General features: G+C 41.0%; 1 protein-coding gene across 7 annotated transcripts in view; it reads left to right on the top strand.

The window, feature by feature from the left end:
• Window positions 1-14,734, top strand: part of NT5C2 (5'-nucleotidase, cytosolic II) — a 93,242-nt gene extending 78,508 nt beyond the window's left edge. For 6 of the 7 annotated variants that reach the window (XM_035028316.1, XM_035028323.1, XM_035028306.1 and 3 more), the window contains 12 exons: window positions 137-194; window positions 1,228-1,321; window positions 1,960-2,013; window positions 4,478-4,561; window positions 5,601-5,642; window positions 6,938-7,045; window positions 7,326-7,392; window positions 8,239-8,409; window positions 9,743-9,794; window positions 9,919-9,979; window positions 10,106-10,282; window positions 10,946-14,734. In XM_035028316.1, the coding sequence (XP_034884207.1) occupies window positions 137-194; window positions 1,228-1,321; window positions 1,960-2,013; window positions 4,478-4,561; window positions 5,601-5,642; window positions 6,938-7,045; window positions 7,326-7,392; window positions 8,239-8,409; window positions 9,743-9,794; window positions 9,919-9,979; window positions 10,106-10,282; window positions 10,946-11,182 (1,205 nt within the window). In that variant the 3' untranslated portion in view covers window positions 11,183-14,734. Of the gene's footprint in view, window positions 1-136; window positions 195-391; window positions 494-1,227; window positions 1,322-1,959; window positions 2,014-4,477; window positions 4,562-5,600; window positions 5,643-6,937; window positions 7,046-7,325; window positions 7,393-8,238; window positions 8,410-9,742; window positions 9,795-9,918; window positions 9,980-10,105; window positions 10,283-10,945 lie in introns of those variants that run through there. The other variant, XM_035028358.1, reaches the window with a different exon arrangement.
• Window positions 14,735-16,654: the final 1,920 nt, after the last annotated feature.

The raw sequence follows: 16,654 nt of genomic DNA, 5'->3' as shown, positions 1-16,654 counted from the left end.
AGACTCATTCTGTGCTTATTTATTACGGATGCTTTCCCTTCTTTTCATGATCATTTATCTTTGGCTCAAGGGAGATAATGAAATAAGTTTAATTATCTCACTTACAGCTTATGAATATCTATTCTTCATTTTTCAGAGACCTACCTGTTGGCCTGCCTTGTAGATTTTTTTACTAATTGTCCTAGATATACCAGGTATGTATATGGTACAATTTTCTTTTTCCGATTGATTTTTTAAAATTAATGTACAGGGTTTTAGAGAACTGGCCATTGTAGGTCTTTTCTGCTTTTCTGAAGTGAATTTAGTGCTAGTGAGAGATGCCACATTGCCAGCCCGAGAGATGGGACAGCACCAGCAGCTCCATGCAGGCTCTCACCTCCCACTCTCCTTGCCAGTGTGCTGCAGCCATGTTTGGAAGGGACCACTTCTGATTGGCTTCTCCTGGGAATGAAGACGGCCAGCAGAGGTGCTGATTGTGACAACTGAGTGGGAGGTTTGTGTGATGATTATCTGTCCAAGCAGAATTACACTGAAACCCCCAACTCATTTCACAGCAGCTGCCCAGGAGCCATTCAGGTGTGGAAGTTTAGTTTTACTCCCAGGCCCAGCGAGATTTGATTGAGGAGTAAATATGGTTTATCCTCCCTGAAGTAAAATTGTGTTTAAGTCTTGAACAAGTTATCCTCTCCTTTTTTAGGGGGAATTGCATAACCACTGCTGGAAGTTCAGCCATGTGTGTCAGAGTTTGCTAATTTCTTATCCTCTCTAGGCCTTATCTACTTCAAGGCACTAAATCTGGTGGAGCACCAAGTCACTAAGCTAAATAGAAAACAGGCCAAACCTTTGTACCTAGAGACAACGTCAGAAAAGTCAGGATGAAGAGAACCTAAATTACCAATTTTAAGTTTTAAATGTTTCTTTGATGGGAACCTGTTTCTTAAAAGTGATAAATAAAAGAACATGATATTTTTGGAACTGACCTTTTAGCTTCCACTTCAGTATATTATTCTATCACTTTATATTTGTTCACAATTACTATATTCCATTGAACACTATAATTGTCCGGTGGTCAAAATGGATTTTCACTAGGGAGTAATTATTTTCCTAATTAGCCACAGTGTTTATCCATGTGATAATGGAATCTTTGGGTCCTCGGGGCAGTGTTTGATGTTCATTTTATTTACCCTCTTTTGGATTCCCTGTCATGTTCTTTTCATCTTTGTATAGCTGTGAAACAGGATTTAAAGATGGGGACCTCTTCATGTCTTACCGAAGTATGTTCCAGGATGTAAGAGATGCTGTCGACTGGGTTCATTACAAGGTACCTAGGAGCCTCTGCTTCACCTATTCACTCTGTGGCATGTGTTTTATGGTCTGACGTTTACTTTTCAAGTGCAAATAGAGCAGAACTTTTCCTCTATTTAAAAAAATAAAATAAAAAATGGATTTGCCCCCTAGTGACAGCTCTCTAAAATATTTGTGTTCCTGTCTTTGGCTGTCCTGCTTTCAGAAGTAGTGCTGATCTTTCCTTAGTGATAGTGCTTGGCTTCTAGCTTTTATTTCAGTTTATATTTCCCAAACTTAGAAGAGATTTTAGTGTTAAGATTATACTTAACCCTACTCTTTGAGGATGATTATGGGCTGTCTGTTTTTTTCCAAATACCTTCTGCTTGACTAATAACACTAACTAGTTAATATTACATTTACTATAAACTTACTGAATAAAATATGAAATTCCTTTTGGTTTCTAGTTTAAAATAAAAATAGTTTTATATTTTAAATACATTTTGGAGGCAGAGTCGCAGCAAATCTCATCTGCTGCTTTATCATGGCCCTCTCTAGTTTATCTACTTTTCCATTTTGGTAAATACTTAAATGCATTTGGGTTGATAGTAGACATAATTTTTCTTATAAACTGTTAAAAAACTGATTTTGTTCTTTTTTTTTTTCTTCCTCTAGGGCTCCCTTAAGGAAAAGACAGTTGAAAATCTTGAGAAATATGTAGTCAAAGATGTAAGTAAGAAAGGGGAAAATAGGTTTGCAAATCATGGAAATGAATAACAAGCCTATTTATAATGAAATGGACAAGGACAATGGACTTTGTGTTGGTATATGTCAAATATAATCACCAGGAATTTTCAGCCAGAACTTAGGTCTTGGTACAGTTTTTCCTGTTTGTTCATAGGCAAGAATATCCAGTATTTCATTTGTCCTTTTAGCTCTAATGATAATAGCAGCTAGAGTAGTTACTGTGTGCACATCACTAAGTGATTATATGCCATTTTATCTCCATAGAACCCTGAGGGTAGGTATTGTTACCTCTGTTTTATAGGTAAAGAAACTGAGGAACAGAGGTTACATAACTTGCCCAAGTTTATACAGTTAGTAAGGGGTAAGGCCATAGGTCACACCTGAATGTGATCCAAATCATAACCAGAGCACTAGATAATCTAAAAAATGTACATATATGTGACGATTATTTAAATTAAATCAACAGGGAATAATGAGGAAAGCTTTAAAATTCCTTGAAGGATTTTTAAAATCTGTAGTTTAGTTAATAGAATTTAATTTAGAATAGAATTAATAGAATTTAATAGTTTAGTTAATAGAATTGTACCAATGTTAATTTCTTAGTTTTGATCATTGTACTATGGTTATGTAAGATCTGATTAAGGGAAGCTAGATGAATATATTGAACGTACTATTTCCCCGACTTTTCTGTAAGTCTGGAATTATTTTATTTCTGAAGATTTTATTTATTTGTTTATTTCTATGTGGGAGTGAGTGAGTGTGCCCACAAGCTGGGGGAGGAGCAGAGGAGGTGAGAGAGGGTGAGAGAGTCTCGAGCAGACTCTGTGCTGAGCACGGAGCCCTATGTGGGGCTCGATCCTACAACCCTGAGATCACAACCTGAGCTGAAACCAAGAGTCAGCCGCTTAACCAACTCAGCCACCCAGGCGCCTCATGTCTGGAATTATTTTATTTTATAGTTTTTAAAATATTTTACTTATTTATTTGTCAGAGAGAGCACAAGCAGGGGGAGTGGCAGGCAGGGGGAGAAACAGGCTCCCCGTTGAGCAGGGAGCCCGATGCAGGGCTCCATCCCAGGCCCCTGGGATCATGACCTGAGCCAAAGGCAGAGATGCTTAAGCGACTGAGCCACCCAAGCGTCCCTGGAATTATTTTAAAATTAAAAAGGAAACATACACAGCTCCAAGATTAGATACTTCTTCCTTTTCTCACAGAGTAAGAACAGAATGCAATATTTCTTCGAAGTATTTTGGTACAGATTTCTTAGTTTTCAGTCTTTGTACCTCCTGTTTCCCCTCTACTCCCACTTCCACTCTTGTTGTTTCAAGAGAGAACACTGAGGGGTTCAGGAGAGGTCCAGGAGAATTTGAGTGAAGGAACCTATTTACTGTGAGAGAAGGAAAAGCTGCTTTTCTTTCTGGTCACGTCAGGAGTTAGAATTTCCTCAGGTATCTGCAGATGGGTCTGGGCATTTCTAGGTTGCATCCTGCACGTGGCATTTCATTCTGCAAGGTGTTTTATAAAAGTATACTTGGTGAAGCCATATCTTATACTCTCCATGTAGAGTATTTTGCTGGTGATGTTTAAAATCAGCTCCTTGGGGCACATGGGTGGCTCAGTGCTTAAGTGTCTGCCTTCGGCTCAGGTCATGATCCCGGAGTCCTGGGGTCAAGCCCCATGTCGGGCTCCCTGCTCCACGGGAAGCCTGCTTCTCCTTCTTCCACTGCCCCTGCTTGTGTTCCTGCTCTCGCCATCTCTCTCTGTGAAATAAATAAATAAAATCTTTTAAAAAAAGTAAAATCAGCTCCTCCTGGGGCGCCTGGGTGGCTCAGTCAGTTAAGTGGCTGACTCTTGATTTTGGCTCAGGTCATGATCTCAGGGTTGTGGGATGGAGCTCGGAGGAGTCTACTTGTCCCTCTCCCTCTGCTCCTGCTCGTGCATGCGATTGTGCATGTGTTCTAACATAAATAAAATATTTAAAATCAGCTTTTCCTGACCCTTTACATACCTCATTCATATACTTTGAGATTACAAAGTAATTTAAACACTTTCCTGAGGCAGACATGAGGAAGGTAGAGATGTTATTTATTTATTTGGTAATCTCTACACACAATGTGGGACTCGGACTCACAACCCTGAGATCAAGAGTCGCATGCTCCACTGACTGAGCCAGCCAGGTGCCCCGAGGTGTTTTTAATAAGCATATTTAATAAGCATATGTGTATAATTTTATAAATAAACCTATACATTATATATACCATGTACACTACATATATTAATACTTAATTCATGTATAGTGATAATGTAGCCTTTTAAATGTAAAATTCTGAAACCAACCAACCCTTAAAGGGCATCCCCTATTCTTATTCCAGTGGACAAAAGTCCAAGTGTAAGTGAGTATGTATTTGTGTTTTAGTGTTTCACTCATCATCATATTATATTGCAGGGAAAACTGCCTTTGCTTCTGAGCCGAATGAAGGAAGTAGGGAAAGTGTTCCTTGCCACCAACAGTGACTATAAATATACAGATGTAAGTGCTTAATATTCCTATTTGTCTATACAGAGGAGTAATTTTGGCCTAAAGAACTGTGAACATATTGAGGACAGTAGTTTGTTAAGTGAGGGTAGTTTTTTGCTATTTCATTTTGAGAGCAGAGTGAAAAAATATAGCATAAGGGCTACCTCAGAGTGGTTCTCAAATTTTTCTCAATATTTCATTTGACTATTTTCCCTGATTACAGTTGGCTACTTGAAGGTTTTAATTTGGAGGTTATTTAAAACATTTGTGCTGATTAAAATGGCTTCTGCATCTCTCTGGTGCATCATTTATATAAACTTGAGAAGTCACACATTTATTTATTATAAATGCCCTCCCTGCTGTTGGGAGCCAGACAGCAATAGATGGTGCAAGGATGTTTTGACTCTTAGCCATCAAAATTTCCTACCTTATAACTTAAAAATTTTTTTTTTTGCCATGGTTAAAGCATGTAGAAAAGCCGATTTAACTCCTTGGCCTCCTCTTACTTTTGCTAAGACAGTTACAGATTTATAGTACTAGCAAGCAGCTCAGTGCTGCCCAGTTCTCTTTATGTAAAATCTTGATTTAGAAATGTGATCTGGAGTAAGCAGTCTTACAAAGCCAACAAATCTAATGGTTCATTGGCTTGGTTAATGTAGGAACAATAGTTAGGAGGCCAAGGTATATTATTCCCATGTGAGTCATTAGTTTTCTCGATGCCCTTACCTCAGATACCATTCCAAATGTATATGTTCCAGTCCTCTAGGAGAGTTGGGTAAGGGTATATGGATGACGTGTACAAAAATATGTCCCAGAAGAAGCCTGTGTCCTACTGAGAATGTCAGCTTTTGTTTGTTTGATGAAGCATTAATTTCTGGCTTCAGCTGTTATTTCATAAACTTAGAGGAAACATGAATGTGATGAATCCTATGTTGAAAAAGACGTGTGTTACGAAAAACTTCGGTTTTTTTGTTTTGTTTTGTTTTTAGGTGCTATATATCTTTTGCAAAAGTAGTATATGGACCTTATGTTGGATTTTTTTTTTTTCCAGAAAATTATGACTTACCTGTTTGATTTCCCGCATGGCCCCAAGGTACTATATATAACTTAATAGACCACTGCTTTTAGTAATAATGAATGCATTTACTCATTCTGGAATATTGAAAGTTAAGGGAATTGTCAGAACTCATCTAGAAATCTTCATTAACATTAGAAGTAATGCAGGAGCTAGTATAGTATAACATTGTCAGAGTTTTGAAAACTAAGTAGAAATAAAAGGGAGATATTCATGCTATTTAGTGGGGTGGGATCAGAATAATATTACATAGAATTGTTAAGTTTGTGTGGCAAAGATAGGAATTTTCAGGTTGAGGAAGATATCTGATTAAAAGAAACAGAAAATGTATATATATTCTTTTTTTTTTTTCTTTTGAGAGAGAGAGCGCACATGACCGGGGGGAGGGTCAGAGGGAGAAGCTGACTCGCTGCCGAGCAGAGAGCCCGATGCGGGACTTGATCCAGGGACTCCAGGATCATGACCTGAGCCGAAGGCAGTCGCTTAACCACCTGAGCCACCCAGGCGCCCTGTATATATGTATATATATATATATTCTTGACAACATCTGGATATTGCTCTTAGTTATTGCTGAGTTCTGTGCCAAGAGAACAGTTAGCTTTGATATTTAGAGAAGTCTTCATTCCTGCAATAGGACTACACTTAGATTTAAGGAATACTCATTGCAACTTAGTCACATACTTGTGGGATTTTAGTACTAGGCTTGAGTAAATATCAGTAAATCTGTTTTGAGATCGCTCAGAAGCACAGTATGCATTGCCCTTCAGCTTATCTTAAAAGTTTAATAGCATGGTTCCATTTCAGGATGGAAATAATGTTAATGGGCATAGCTTCTAGGTTAGTGCTGTGATAAGCCTGCAATATGAGCCAAAGGCTAATGTGAACCTAGAGCCATTATTCTGAGAACATAACCAGTAAAATTTGCTAGTAATAGTTCCATGCTAAGTTTGTATACTTCAGTTCTAATGCTGATCTGCCTCTTTCTTAATCTGTCTCTTGAGTATTGATTTGCATCTCTCCGGGCCCCTTTGTGCCTCTGTTAACCCGTTTCAGAGTGTGAGCACACCTTCCTTCATATTGTTAAGTTGCTGTGAAATAATTGATAAAATGATTTAAAATGTGTTAATTTATGTTTTTACCTTGGCTGCTTCCAAAAGAATGTGGCTTATAATAAAACACGTTTTTAACAAAATAGTGGGATCTTCTGGATATACTTAATATGTCTACATTCCTTGTATCTGAGTGAGATTAAATATTAGTGCCTCAAGGTTAGGAGTGATGTTTTGGCTTTTGCTCTTTCTCATCTTCATCAGCCTGGGAGTTCCCATCGACCATGGCAATCCTACTTTGACCTGATCTTGGTGGATGCACGGAAGCCACTCTTCTTTGGAGAAGGCACAGTACTACGTCAGGTGGATACTGTAAGTCGAGAGGATGAGCTGTCTGCTAGCCCATGTCCTTCGTATTTCTCCTTTCCCTACTCTTATTCTTCCTAAGGAAACAGGTATTTTTAACTTATTAGCCATACCTTTCTTTTGAATTTAATCTAAGTTTTAAACCTATTTGTTGAGATAGCCAAATAAATCCAAAAGAATATAATTCAAAAGTGCTGTTCATTTAGCTGCCTATCCAAATCGCATCTTGGGTGGCAATTGTGATTGAACAATAAATTATTACAAAGTCCATCTTCTCTCCTCACAGAAGACTGGCAAGCTGAAAATTGGTACCTACACAGGCCCCTTACAGCATGGCATCGTCTACTCAGGAGGTGAGTCGCAGATTTCCATTTAGTTTAAGTCTTTGTTCAGACTTGTGAAAGCTTTGGTGTCCTCCTGGCATAGTGCCACCCAAACTCTTTAGTATTCTGAAGATATTGTCCACTGGAGGTAAATGCTTCAGTCACCTACTAATGCAATAGGAGTCAGGAGAATGGGTTTGAGAAGTTGTTAGTATGACCTAATTTTGTGGGTTGTTTTTTTTTTTAAAGATTTATTTGAGAGAGCGAGCATGTGCGTGCAGGGGCTGGGGCAGAGGGAGCAGCAGATTCCCCCCTCAGCAGGGAGCCTGACGCGGGGCTCGATCCCAGGACCCTGAGATCATGACCTGAGCCAAAGGCAGATGCTTAACCGGCTGAGCCACCCAGGCGCCCCGACTTAATGAATCTTTGATTTTCCTAAAAGGATCTGTTTTTCCTCATCCTTTTACCTTTTTGAGGAGGTTCTCAAAGGGATCCTCAGGGAGCCCTTATGGACAAGATATGCAGATTTTGTTGCAGTGAGAAACAATTGAACAAAGCCACATTGTCAGATCTCTGATGAGACATGGCGGTGGTACTTTTGGAGGGTTATATTCACTAAAGCTGAGACATGTGGTTTTTGTTGGTAATCAAGAACCCTGGTTTGCACAGTGGAACTGAAGGCCTTGCCTTAGAGGCAATGAAAGGAATGATGAAAGAAAAACAGTGGTGGGTCTTTAAGAAAGGTGAGACCTTTTCCTAGTCTGTTCCTTGCATAAGAATAAAATTAGAACGGTATTTAATGGTTATGGTACCTAGAATGCTGGTTTTTAACGTGGAGACATTTTTGTTTTCCCATTGTTCATTCCATCATTTCAGGTTCATCAGATACAATCTGTGATCTGTTGGGAGCCAAGGGCAAGGACATTTTGTATATTGGAGATCACATTTTTGGAGACATTTTAAAATCAAAGAAACGGCAAGGGTGGCGAACTTTCCTGGTGATTCCTGAGCTTGCACAGGAGCTGCATGTCTGGACTGATAAGAGTGGTAAGGAGCCATTACTCTTACTTTATATCCTACGGGCCAGCTGTGAACTCATTACTTTGTGTGTGGGGAGAAAGGGACAGAGGTAGTCCCGAGATATTTGGATACTTCCCTCTAGCCAGGTATACGGTACAGAACTCCAGAATTTGAGGAAATAGGGGAGGTTATCTTGTTCAGGCTTCTTGAATTCCTTCCCAGTTAAGCACAGAATGTTGCTATCCTGAGTTATATTACTGTAGCAACTAACCTGTGAATTCCACTTTCCTCTGTAGTCCCATATTTTCCAACCACACCTACTAGTTCCAGTCTCTCCGCCATGAGCCTGTATCTGTGATTTGGGGGCATTGATGGCTCTGAGTGGTAATGTCTTTTTTTTTTTTTTTTTTCTTTTCCTGCTCTTCTGAGAATGAGGCCAAATTGTATTCTCTGAACTGTATGCTGAATTGACCTGTAGATCTAGTTATGTAAAGATGTTTGACATGTAGTTCTCCAGCTAGGCCTTGCTAGCATCACCCACAGCTTGGGGAAAGGTATTGCCTCAGCTGCTTACCCCAGCTCTACTACTTAATATCTTCATGCCCTTCGAAGTTACTGGGACACCCTGTGCTTTAGTTTCCTCAAATGTGAAAATGAGGATAATACCTACTTCACTGAGACTTAACTGGGGTGTAATGTGTGTATAAAGAAGATACAAGTAACAGCCTTTCTCATCTGAGCCACAGAACAGAGAAATTGATTTGCATGATTTTCAGTTCTCCCAAAAAAGATAAAGAAAATTTGTCATATACAGTAGATCCATTAGGGCTTCATTCTCTTTGGGGAAGGCAGATTGAGAAGGACTGGAACACCTCGAAAGCATGCAACAGATACTGGCTGTTGCTTGTCCTTAGTGGGACTTTCTGGCTAGCTTTTCATCCCCATTTTCAACTTTCCACCTAGGAAATTCTGTAGATGTAGTTGATTTGGCTCTATTGCCTGGACTTGTGACCCTGGACACCTCACCTCCTCCTCCTTCTTGGATCTGAAAATGGAACTGGTAACAGTTGTTTGCTGACACACCTGACACGGGATGCGAATTAGCGCTTTGTAAGCTCAGAGTCAGCATCCTTTTGGAAAGGAGAGTTGTAGCCAGCGGTGTTGAACTAGCAGGACAGGCAGTTAAAGAAGAAACCAGGGCAGGAGTGGGTTTTCCTGAAGCAGAAGGAAGTCATTTTGTACACTCACCTGTAGCTTTACTTTTTGGTCCTATCAGCAGCCTCTTAATTGAGTTCGGGCAAGCAATTAAAAGCTGAATGCTTTTCATTTAAAACACTTTTCTTTTCCCTTCAAACTTTAGCACTTTTTGAAGAGCTTCAGAGCTTGGATATTTTCTTGGCTGAACTCTACAAGTAAGTTTCTGCATCCTCCAAAAAAAAAAAGTTTTCCCTAACAACCCTCTGCCTCTTCGGGAATCACCTATGTTGGGGAGACGTCTTTTCTGGAGATTTTCAGTGGAGTTTTCTTTGTCTTCAGGCATCTTGACAGCAGCAGCAATGAGCGCCCAGACATTAGCTCCATCCAGAGACGCATCAAGGTACCCAAGTGGGATTGGGGAGGAAACTTGGAAGATCAAGTTTTGCTTTTTATATTTCTTCTAGTACATAGGGCTTGGCACATAGCCAGCACTCAGTGTTAGAATTCAGTCTCTCGTCTGTTTTAGAAAGTGACTCATGACATGGACATGTGCTACGGGATGATGGGAAGCTTGTTTCGCAGCGGCTCCCGGCAGACCCTGTTTGCCAGTCAGGTGATGCGGTATGCCGATCTCTATGCAGCATCTTTCATCAACCTGCTCTACTATCCCTTCAGCTACCTCTTTAGAGCTGCCCACGTCTTGGTGAGTTAATAGTCTTAGGCTAGTAGTTACAATTAAGATATACTCTTAGTGCTCAAATCTGCAACCAGGTTTGTGGGTGGCACAGGGGATGTTTTCAGATTTTGTCAGGGAGAGCACAAGCAGGGGGAGCAGCAGGACCCCGGGATCATGACCTGAGCCGAAGGCAGATGCTTCACCGACTGGGCCACCCAGGCGTTCCTGGGTTTGTCATTTCTACTGTGCAAAAGCCCATGAGCTGGTTACATGGTTGCACAAAAGGGATCTCTCAGAAAGTAGGATCAAGATTGAATGTTACAGGGTATAATTTTACTCTGAAATGTATCGTATTAAAAGTTTGAATAGTGAAGACTTTCCTCTTTTGTTAGCGTTTATATAAAAACCGTATTTTTCTTACTTAGTAGTGCTGATGTATATACTGATCTATAGTTCAGGACTTTTTTTTTTGGTGTGAAGCATCTTTCTCCCTCATCTTTTCTAGTTTCCAGCTGTAATGATCTGGACAGTTTTAAGGGTTGAAGAAGAGAGGAAAAAGATAGGCAGCTTTAGGTAGTTCTAGGAAGACACTTTAGTATCTGAATTGGGTGGGCCTCTGCACAGCCACCTAACAAGCGGGAGAAGGGGTTAGGATTTAGGAAACTGTTTTTCTGAACCTCTTTGTTCTAGATGCCTCATGAATCAACAGTGGAACATACACATGTAGATATCAACGAGATGGAGTCCCCTCTTGCCACCCGGAACCGCACCTCAGTTGATTTCAAAGATACCGACTACAAGCGGCACCAGTTGACCCGGTCGATTAGTGAGATTAAACCCCCCAACCTCTTCCCACTGGCCCCCCAGGAAATTACACACTGCCATGATGAAGATGATGATGAAGAGGAGGAAGAGGAAGAAGAATAAGGAGGAAAACCAAAACTGAGCACCCATTAAACAAGCCTGGCAGGACTCAGAGGAGCAAAGGATGGGTTCTAGCGGTGGGTGGGGGAGCTCCAGCAAAGGTACATCTGGAAAGTTTCTGAAGACTTTAAAATATTGTAAGTTTTGTTTGCACTCTTTGCAGATGGTTCAAATTGTAGTAGAGTCTGTACTGAAAGAAAGTAAGGGTAAAGCTGGGCTGAACGGCATGCAGATGGCTCCGTCGTGGCTTGTGACACTGTTTCCTTGTCTTGTTTCATTCTCAGTATGTATTGGATACACCCCGGGTGGGGCAGAGTCCCAGAGTGGAGCAAGGGTGATGGGAAGAGGTGATCCAAAAATGTTACGTTACAAATTGTGCTCTTACTCCAAAATCCATCCTGAAATTTTCAGTGCATTACACATTATTGTATATCAGTGGAGAAATATATTGCTTCCATTATCAAATGTAGTCTTCTGTTAAGGTCAAGGTTCCTTTTATAAGCTCTGAAGTGTCCTGTGGGCAGACTGGGGGCTTCAGCGGCCTTGCACAAGTATTTGGTTTGCTATAGGGCTGGTCTGGAATGCACTGCAGTGATTCTGTTCTGAGGTACAAGTCTTCATCTCTTCTTACATTTTTTTGATAGCAGAAATGTTTCTTATCAGAAACAATTTTTTTTCTCATCTGGGATCAATCTATAGAAAGAGGGCAAAGGAGCAAGCCCCGTGAAAAGGAGGAATCTCCTTCTTCCATTAGAGCATAACTGAGTGAATTCCTTAGTGTGGGCCAGTGTGGCTCATGCTATCCAGAGTTCCAGCCTTCTCTAACCTCTAGGGTGGACGGCTGTAGTTCAAAGTCAAACTTTAGAGGATGGGAAGAGGGCCCTGTAAGTCAGAACCTTATTAGAACTCTAGGTACAATCAATGGGAGTAAATTCTGAATCCCAAGAGAAATCACTTCTTGTTGTTTTGAACAAGAATGGATCATTACTGCGTACTTGAGGCTATTAGACGGCCTCAGTGCAGAATGGCCTGCGGTAGTTCCAGTGGTAGTGGAGACTGGTACTTGACCCTCCCTCCGTACCTTCCTTCCGTTCTGCCTACTGGTGAACATGGAGGGTAGATTAGCTGCTCTAGAATTCAATAAAGTGTAATATTTCTAATCCTGACTCTGACCCCTTCCTGTAGCCTAACTGTAATTAACTGTTGGTCTTCAGGTGGGTTTAAGTTTGGCTAGTGACATCAGTTTGACATTCTCTTAAAGGAAATACAGTCTGGCATGACTCATGGTTCCAGTACTTAAAGAGGTCTCACAACTTTTCCATGGGACGTTTTTTGGTACAGGACTATGAGGTAAGGCTTTTTAAAAATGATTTTATAGGAAGGGAACACAGTTCAGTAACATAGCCAAGACCATATTACCTCATCACTTTCAGTATATGAGCTTTACATTAAGACTGGTATCCCTTAGGAATATATGCTACTTTAAAAGTAATCAGGTTACTGGGGCACCTGGGTGGCTCAGTCAGTTGAGTGGCTACCTCTTTCCGGCTGAGATCATGATATCCAGCTGCATGCTCAGCGGGGAGTCCACTTGAGAGTCTTTCCCTCTGCCCCTCCTCCCCACTTGCATGTGCTCCCTCAAATCCTAAAAATAAAAATAATCAGGTTACAAATATTGCAAATAGCACTTAAATACTGTCCCCATTTTAGAGAGTATGTTTGTGGTCACCCCAGCTCTCACTCAAGATGGGAGATGTTGCCCAGTTTGACACAGTCTTAAATTTGCTCAAAGCCAAATAATTTTGAAGGGACTTATTACAACTATAGAGCCTAACTTCTAATAGTACATTTACATATTTTCCCTTTCAGAGCAAGGATCATCATGAACACTTCGCTTTTAATTTACCACACTTTTTTTTGTATTGTGTTATCTGCATAAGATCTTATCTTTTTAAGAGTTTCTTTTTCTCCAGATGTCTGACAGTGGATCCAAAGATCGAGGAGTAAAAAGCACACAATTGGAAGAAGAATTCCACTGCTGGTCAGAGCTTTCTTCAGGACCATCAAAATTATTTTAAAGAGCTAGGATTCCATAAGCATCTACGACCCAGAGCAGAGTGTTGCTTCTCTGCATATTATTACTGTTAGAAGAGTGTGCTAGGGAATTAGGCAGTCCAGGGGCAGATGTAGTTGAGCTTGCTAAAACATGAAAGTGAGTTTTTCTGTTGCCAACAGTTAAGGAAGCTGAACTTAATGTTTTTGTTTTCAACTGAGGCATGTTAGACTATGAGAACACAGATTTCCCAACTCTTTAAAATCTCTTCCCTGGGCATTTGAAAAGCACCAGACACCCCTTCTGGGGTGCTAGACTGAACTCCCAATCTTAGGGCATGTACAGGGTTGACAGGGACCCTGCCACACCCAGCAGCTGGTCACAGGTGCAGCAGACCCCAGCGCTGCTGGGTTCCCTTCGTAAGAGGACTTGCCCCATTCATCTCTACAAAGATGGTCAGTATATTTCGAAAAATTAAAGCCAAGAAAGTTTAGTGTTCTGTTAGACCTTCAATTTTCTCCTACCATAAGCATAGCTCTGCTGAGACCTAAAATAAGAAAGCAGCCCTTCGAGCTACCCTTTCTAAGGTGCTTTTAGAAGTGGCTCTTAATAGAACTAGAATAACTTGGAGCTACAAATCCTTTAGTCATGTTACTGGTTTTAAGCAGCTACTTTAAAAAGCCACTTGCAGTGACATGTCAGACTTAAAAGTACTTTGTTCATGTTTAGATATTTCTAAATCAGATTTATTTATTCAAGAAATATTTTGTCAACAACTTTAAAGCCCTGCAGTTTTTCCAAGGCTGCCAGAGCATTTAAAAATACTTATTCACCACAAATAGCTCAAGACAAGTAAGTGCGTATCTAAGTCTGCATTAAGGGTGGGAGCCTTGTACACATTCCCTGTTATGGAAACTATTTAACCTTTCTTTGATGGTGGGAAAAATGGTAACTATGGGCCAGCTATTGCCATACCATCAATGGCTCAATTCCTCACTTGGTTTAGAAGTTTATATCTCAATACTTAGGTTTCTCATGACATTTTTATCTTGGTGACTAGAGAATAGGGCTCGTCTCAACATTTTTTTTCTTAAATGGAACAATTTCAAATGATACACAACTTTGGGAGGCCCTTAGAATGAAATCTCTACCGTGGAGCTACCCAAGCAGCCTTAAAAACAGAAGAAAAATGACACACACACTACCAGCAAACAGCAGGGAGGCCATACCCAGCAGCCAGGAAGCAGAGCCAGGTGACTTCCAGTAAAACCCACAGCATCCCATCCTCCACCTCCACTAACGTGACCAAGCATTTCACACTGTTCTCTCACTGCTGAGTAGGTAGAAAGAGAAAGCAAGTCCTCTAGGAAAAGAATGCATTCGTTCACAGAATCAACAACGCATCTTTTTTCTGTAACCTGGCAACTCACCCATTTCCCTGTTGTCAGACAATAGCTCCATCCCAAAGCCACAGCAGTCGGACTTGTTGCAACAAAGATAGGCAATTTCAAAAATAAAATACATGCAGTATTTTAAAGTTCCTCTGAAGACCTCTAGCACAAAAAAGTCTTCCCAGTGGAACACAGCATTTTTTCTCAAGCTTGCTGACTCTGTTACTGTAAGTCTAAGTACTTTATATTTTCTAATTTAAACCAGTTTTTGGTCTGGTCTGTGTTCCTTCCTACAAACTAAGATTGCTTTGTTTCATTTTATTACTAGAAAAAAGGTGGATTAGATATTATTTCATGAATCATATTAAGCACAAATAGGTCCCCAGATGGTCTGCTCTCCCACTAAGCTCTTCCCAAAGCCATGTCTGGCCGGGGCTACAGAGAAGGCCTGCAGAGTCTGGGCCAAGATAAACCTCACCATAGGCACTGGCCCAGGCGACGAGTGCACATCCTTCCCATGGAGAACAGCAACAGGCCTTCTGAGTCTCACAAGTTCCTGAGATACTTGGAAGTATATGCCAAGCAAAACCTTTCCAACACTTAAGTAAAAAAAAAAAAAGTTTATTAAATATCCAGTCCTTTTCTGAGGGTTCTCATCTTTGACTTGTGGGTATTGGTATTTTGAAGCAAGTAACTTCATTTTTGGACCCACTGCCCTCAAGTCAATGATGTAGCAGAATTGTAGTAAGGAAGCCGGCTCAGTCTAAACATTCCCGTCCTGCGTTGGCCTACTGTTTGAGCACTTCACAATCCCGAATCTCCCAGCAGGAAAAGCACTCTGACGACGAACTCCCACAACTTCCTCCTTGTATCCTTAGGCCTTAGAGTCCTCCACCGGGGGAGACGGCATGCCACTAGAATGTCAGAGAAAGGGCCCCATAAAGCATTCCTTTGTTTTGGGATGTGACAGTATGAGCACAGATGTGAGGATCTTGAAGGGAAAATGATGAAACAGCCTTACAAAAAAACCCCAGAAAAACCAGGAGTTTATTAGCCATCTAATCTAATTCAAGTTTTTGGCTCTACTAAAGAATTATTGCTATTAATTTGCATTACTTTCCTAAAGTATAAAGTTTTCAGGATTCAACTGCAGGTTATGAAAAGGTCATTCAGTTCGTACCAGTCATTTTTTTTCTACAAGACCCTCTGGCTGGTCACACTCTGTGTCCTCAGAAGTGCTGAGTTGACAAAAAGTGCTGGGAGCACAATTTGTATGAAATAGGAACCCCAGAGCTTTTTTTCATGATAAAGCTTCGTGACAAATGGACACACGGGCACCCCATGGATACAGAGACAAAGCTTAGGAAAATCTCAAACAGCAGGAAAAATCACCTCTACTTTTCTTGGGGAATTCCCTAATTTGAACTCAGGACTCATCTAGACAAAGTGACTAAGGCAGGAAAAACAACAAAATAGCTAGCTGGGACTTGATGTGTTGGACAGAGAATTCTTTCCCTGGCCCTGCTTGTTGCTTTCTTCTCTGCTTCTAAGGAAAGCAGACAGGCTCCCAAGAAGGTAACACTTCACTGGAATATAGATCTACCCCCATTCTACTTTGAAGAAATTGGGGGTAACGACTGGGGAGGGTGGCGTGTCTCCAAGCCAGTCTCACCAGCAGTTCTTCACTGAGCTGTCTCCATCCACAGGGCAAGTGTATCATGGTTAAACCATGGTTTAACTGTGGGGAAAATAAGGGACCAGTCCCTAAGAGCACGATCCTCTGTGAATTTAAAATAGAGACAGAGTGGAGGGAAAAAGGATTCCAGAAAGACGTGATCTGGGGATAAATCACCCAGGGGCTGGGAAGCTACACCAGAAGATCTGCAGGGTCTGGTAGCACCTGAGTGATGCAGGTAAGAAGGAACCAGAAGACTCTAAAAGGCAGTGGTGATGGAAGAGGATGGGGGCCCCAACACTGGGTTATCAGGGAAGGGGGATGCCCACTGCATCCTCAAGAGCATCTGGACACGA

Source organism: Mirounga leonina, unplaced genomic scaffold, assembly GCF_011800145.1.
Source record: "Mirounga leonina isolate KUSES-001 unplaced genomic scaffold, KU_Mleo_1.0 Mir_114, whole genome shotgun sequence".
Classification (NCBI taxonomy): domain Eukaryota; kingdom Metazoa; phylum Chordata; class Mammalia; order Carnivora; family Phocidae; genus Mirounga; species Mirounga leonina.
This window is presented reverse-complemented; position numbering and strand designations above follow the sequence as displayed.